Raw genomic sequence first — 6,012 nt, 5'->3', positions numbered from 1 at the left:
CGGCCCCTCCCCTGGATGGATAGGTGACAGTGTATACGGCCTCTCCCCTGGATGGATAGGTGACAGTGTATACGGCCTCTCCCCTGGATGGATAGGTGACAGTGTATACGGCCCCTCCCCTGGATGGATAGGTGACAGTGTATACGGCCCCTCCTCTGGATAGATAGGTGACAGTGTATACGGCCCCTCCCCTGGATGGATAGGTGACAGTGTATACGGCCCCTCCCCTGGATGGATAGGTGACAGTGTATACGGCCCCTCCCCTGGATGGATAGGTGACAGTGTATACGGCCTCTCCCCTGGATAGATAGGTGACAGTGTATACGGCCCCTCCCCTGGATGGATAGGTGACAGTGTATACGGCCCCTCCCCTGGATGGATAGGTGACAGTGTATACGGCCCCTCCCCTGGATAGATAGGTGACAGTGTATACGGCCCCTCCCCTGGATGGATAGGTGACAGTGTATACGGCCCCTCCCCTGGATGGATAGGTGACAGTGTATACGGCCCCTCCCCTGGATAGGTAGGTGACAGTGTATACGGCCCCTCCCCTGGATAGATAGGTGACAGTGTATACGGCCCCTCCCCTGGATGGATAGGTGACAGTGTATACGGCCCCTCCCCTGGATAGATAGGTGACAGTGTATACGGCCCCTCCCCTGGATGGATAGGTGACAGTGTATACGGCCCCTCCCCTGGATGGATAGGTGACAGTGTATACGGCCCCTCCCCTGGATAGATAGGTGACAGTGTATACGGCCCCTCCCCTGGATGGATAGGTGACAGTGTATACGGCCCCTCCCCTGGATAGATAGGTGACAGTGTATACGGCCCCTCCCCTGGATGGATAGGTGACAGTGTATACGGCCCCTCCCCTGGATGGATAGGTGACAGTGTATACGGCCCCTCCCCTCCGCCGTCAGCACGGGGATCACAAAGAGAAGCGCTGCTGACCTGAGGCGAGAACACCTATGAAACCTCCGTGTGACGTCAGCAATCAGCTGCTGCGGGTCATGTGATCTGTAGCCCCGCCCCTCCAGTTTGACAGCGCTGTTCCTCCGTGTGGTCGCTCAGTGCCGCCGGTCCGCCCCCCGCCGCTGTTTCTCGGTCTTAGCCGGTTACTGGAGGGAAAACAGTAAAACATGTGTAAAGTCTCCGGAAAGTGAGGAGCTGGGCGCGCGCTGTGACCGCTGCTGCCGCCGGCGGGGACGGATTCTGGGCGGAGGCTCCTCACATATGTCCTGGGCACCCGTCCCGCGAGCAGCCTGACTACAGCGGCCCCGGCAGCTGGCGTGGCCATCACAGCCGCCCACCACGTTACCTATGTCCCGCAAGGCGAGCGATAATGTGGAGTACACCCTGCGGAGCCTGAGCAACCTGATGGGGGAGAAGAGGCGGAGGAAGCATGAGGAGGGCGCCGGGGAGCGCAGCCTGATCGCCGCCGACTCCTGCACCAGCATCAGCAGCCAGGCGAGCGGCGCCTCCGGAGAGCAGCTGGAGCGGGCGGCCCGCAGGCAGTTCCAGCAGGACGTCACCCCGGCGTTCGTCTATGTGGTGTCCGTGTTCTCTGCCCTCGGAGGCTTCCTCTTCGGCTATGACACCGGGGTGGTGTCCGGGGCCATGCTGCTCCTCAAGAAGGACATGAACCTGTCCGCGCTGTGGCAGGAGCTGCTGGTGTCCAGCACGGTGGGCGCGGCGGCGCTGTCTGCCCTGGCCGGCGGAGTGCTGAACGGCATGGCGGGGCGCAGACCGTGCATCCTCCTGGCCAGCCTGCTCTTCACAGCCGGGGCCGTGCTGCTGGCCGCTGCCCGGGACAAGGAGACGCTGCTCGGCGGCCGGGTGGTCGTGGGACTGGGGATCGGTAAGTGCAGCATGTGCGAATGGTCCTGATAGGAGCTGTGACAGGAGGAACTAAGGGGGCTGCTACCTCCACTACTGAGGGGAGAACAGACCACATAGAATGATACTGCTGACAGGAGGAACTAAGGGGGGCTGGTACCTTCCCTGGGAGAACAGACCACACAGAATGGTACTGCTGACAGGAGGAACTAAGGGGGGCTGCTACCTTCACTGCTGAGGGGAGAACAGACCACATAGAATGGTACTGCTGACAGGAGGAACTAAGGGGGGCTGGTACCTCCACTGCTGAGGGGAGAACAGACCACATAGAATGGTACTGCTGACAGAAGGAACTAAGGGGGGCTGGTACCTTCCCTGGGAGAACAGACCACATAGAATGGTACTGCTGACAGGAGGAACTAAGGGGGGCTGCTACCTCCACTACTGAGGGGAGAACAGACCACATAGAATGATACTGCTGACAGGAGGAACTAAGGGGGGCTGCTACCTTCACTGCTGAGGGGAGAACAGACCACATAGAATGGTACTGCTGACAGGAGGAACTAAGGGGGGCTGCTACCTTCACTGCTGAGGGGAGAACAGACCACATAGAATGGTACTGCTGACAGGAGGAACTAAGGGGGGCTGCTACCTTCACTGCTGAGGGGAGAACAGACCACATAGAATGGTACTGCTGACAGGAGGAACTAAGGGGGGCTGGTACCTCCACTGCTGAGGGGAGAACAGACCACATAGAATGGTACTGCTGACAGGAGGAACTAAGGGGGGCTGGTACCTTCCCTGGGAGAACAGACCACATAGAATGGTACTGCTGACAGGAGGAACTAAGGGGGGCTGCTACCTCCACTGCTGAGGGGAGAACAGACCACATAGAATGGTACTGCTGACAGGAGGAAATAAGGAGGGCTGCTACCTCCACTGGTGAGGGGAGAACAGACCACATAGAATGGTACTGCTGACAGGAGGAACTAAGGGGGGCTGCTACCTCTACTGCTGAGGGGAGAACAGACCACATAGAATGGTACTGCTGACAGGAGGAACTAAGGGGGGCTGCTACCTCCACTGCTGAGGGGAGAACAGACCACATAGAATGGTACTGCTGACAGGAGGAACTAAGGGGGGCTGCTACCTCCACTGCTGAGGGGAGAACAGACCACATAGAATGGTACTGCTGACAGGAGGAACTAAGGGGGGCTGCTACCTCCACTGCTGAGGGGAGAACAGACCACATAGAATGGTACTGCTGACAGGAGGAAATAAGGGGGGCTGCTACCTCCACTGCTGAGGGGAGAACAGACCACATAGAATGGTACTGCTGACAGGAGGAACTAAGGGGGCTGCTACCTCCACTGCTGAGGGGAGAACAGACCATATAGAATGGTACTGCTGACAGGAGGAACTAAGGGGGGCTGCTACCTCCACTGCTGAGGGGAGAACAGACCACATAGAATGGTACTGCTGACAGGAGGAACTAAGGGGGGCTGCTATCTCCACTGCTGAGGGGAGAACAGACCACATAGAATGGTACTGCTGACAGGAGGAACTAAGGGGGGCTGCTACCTCCACTGCTGAGGGGAGAACAGACCACATAGAATGGTACTGCTGACAGGAGGAACTAAGGGGGGCTGCTACCTCCACTGCTGAGGGGAGAACAGACCACATAGAATGGTACTGCTGACAGGAGGAACTAAGGGGGGCTGCTACCTCCACTGCTGAGGGGAGAACAGACCACATAGAATGGTACTGCTGACAGGAGGAACTAGGGATGGGGCTGCTACCGCTACTGGTGAGGGGAGAACAGACCACATAGAATGGTTCTGCTGACAGGAAGAACTAAGGGGGGGCTGCTACCGCCACTGGTGAGGGGAGAACAGACCACATAGAATGGTACTGCTGACAGGAGGAACTAAGGGGGGCTGCTACCTCCACTACTGAGGGGAGAACAGACCACACAGAATGGTCCTCCTGACAGGAGGAGCTAAGGGGGCTCCTACCTCCACTGCAGAGCTGAGGGGAGAACAGACCACATAGAATGGTACTGCTGACAGGAGGAACTAAGGGAGTCTGCTACCTCCACTACTGAGGGGAGAACAGACCACATAGTTCCTCCTGTTAGCAGTAGCATTCTAAGGGGGGCTGCTACCTCCACTTCAGAGCTGAGGGGAGAACAGATCAGAAAGAACACTGCTACTGCTGACAGGAGAAACTAAAGGGGGAAGGTACATCCACTGCAGAGGTGAGGGGTGAATAGACTAGATAGAGTGGTACTGCTGAAAGGAGGAACTAGAAAGTGGCTGTTACTCCACTGCAGGTGATAAAATGGTACTGCTGACAGGAGGAACTAAGGGGTTATCTCTACTGCAGGGACATAGGTGATGGAGACAGGCCGGATAAGAGCTCTAAGGGCTGAATGGACACATTCTAGGAGGATATCAGGGTTGGCCCACCAGTGCATGGACAGAGCTGATGGAGACAGGCCGGATAACAGCTGGTGTCGAGTGACAGATCTGAACGGTGGTGTGGCACCAAGGATCCACACCCCCCCATCCCCGAATGCTGTGGCACCAAGGATCCACACCCCCCCCTCCATCCCCGGGTGCTGTGGCACTGAGGATCCCCCACGCCCCTCCATCCCCGGGTGCTGTGGCACTGAGGATCCCCCACGGCCCTCCATCCCCGGGTGCTGTGGCACTGAGGATCCCCCACGGCCCTCCATCCCCGGGTGCTGTGGCACTGAGGATCCCCCACGCCCCTCCATCCCCGGGTGCTGTGGCACTGAGGATCCCCCACGCCCCTCCATCCCCGGGTGCTGTGGCACTGAGGATCCCCCACGCCCCTGCATCCCCGGGTGCTGTGGCACTGAGGATCCCCCACGCCCCTGCATCCCCGGGTGCTGTGGCACTGAGGATCCCCCACGCCCCTCCATCCCCGGGTGCTGTGGCACTGAGGATCCCCCACGCCCCTCCATCCCCGGGTGCTGTGGCACTGAGGATCCCCCACGCCTCTCCATCCCCGGGTGCTGTGGCACTGAGGATCCCCCACGCCCCTCCATCCCCGGGTGCTGTGGCACTGAGGATCCCCCACGCCCCTCCATCCCCGGGTGCTGTGGCACTGAGGATCCCCCACGCCCCTCCATCCCCGGGTGCTGTGGCACTGAGGATCCCCCTCCCTCCGGGTCCTGTGAATGCTTGGTGCTCATCCATCTAGTGGCGTAACATCGGCCATATTTATTGCCATCTGTGGTATTTTAGAAGCAACCACTTTTATAAGTGGAAGGTAAAAAATATAATTGTGAAATCTTCCACAACCAATCAGAATCCAGCTGTAATTTTTAGAGGCCTGTATAAAAATGAAGGAAGCAAACTGACTTCTAGGAAGTGTTTCTACTTTTTCTTCCAGTTTCAGCAATGTAACCCATAGTGGTATGTAAGTGTCCAGCCCTTGTAGTTCAGTATGTCACCACCTGTAGGACGTGTTGTGCCGGACAGCTGGCACCTTCCCCTCTGGCCTCATCTGTTCCATGGAGAGCGTGTATAATGTGGTTAATTCATTTCACTACTGATGACCACTTTGAATTCGTAAACAGAGGTCTCTGACTGTAGATAAGGGTGTCGGAGTTAGGCTAGGTTCACACACTGCGTTTTTTTGATGCTGCGTTTTTGTGCGGTTTTTGCGGCAAAAAACGCACAAACGCACCAGCGCCAAAAAAAAAAATTTGGTGCGTTTTTATCAGTGGAACAAAAAAAAGTCTGATGTCATTTCCTTCAATATGTTCTTCATTCTCCACTAGTGTATGCAGCTGCAGAACTACAAGGCTCAGCATACTCCATCCAATAGTGTATGCAGGAGAGCAGACAGCAGTTGCAGAACTACAAGGCTCAGCATGCTCCATCCAGGACTGTATGCTGGAGGGAGAGTCAGTGGGAGCAGACCTACAAGGCTCAGCATCCTCCATCCAATAGTGTATGCAGGAGAGCAGACAGCAGCTGTCGAACTACAAGGCTCAGCATCCTCCCTCCAGGACTGTATGCAGGATTTCTTTGCCCCCCCCCCCAAACAAAAAAAAATGACGTGAGCTTCGCCATATTTTTGTATGCTAGCCGGGTACAGCAGGCAGGTACGGGCTGCCCCCAACCCCCAGCTGCCTATTTA

General features: G+C 57.1%; 1 protein-coding gene across 1 annotated transcript in view; it reads left to right on the top strand.

The window, feature by feature from the left end:
- The first annotated feature begins 1,065 nt into the window (after window positions 1-1,065).
- Window positions 1,066-6,012, top strand: part of SLC2A13 (solute carrier family 2 member 13) — a 304,260-nt gene continuing 299,313 nt past the window's right edge. Inside the window, exon 1 of the mRNA XM_075345137.1 lies at window positions 1,066-1,861. Within this exon, the coding sequence (XP_075201252.1) occupies window positions 1,324-1,861 (538 nt within the window). The 5' untranslated portion in view covers window positions 1,066-1,323. The remainder of the gene's footprint in view (window positions 1,862-6,012) is intronic.

The sequence above is a fragment of the Anomaloglossus baeobatrachus genome, chromosome 4 (assembly GCF_048569485.1).
Source record: "Anomaloglossus baeobatrachus isolate aAnoBae1 chromosome 4, aAnoBae1.hap1, whole genome shotgun sequence".
NCBI lineage: Eukaryota > Metazoa > Chordata > Amphibia > Anura > Aromobatidae > Anomaloglossus > Anomaloglossus baeobatrachus.
The sequence above is the reverse complement of the archived record's forward strand: the minus strand, read 5'-3'. Positions and strand labels throughout refer to the sequence as shown.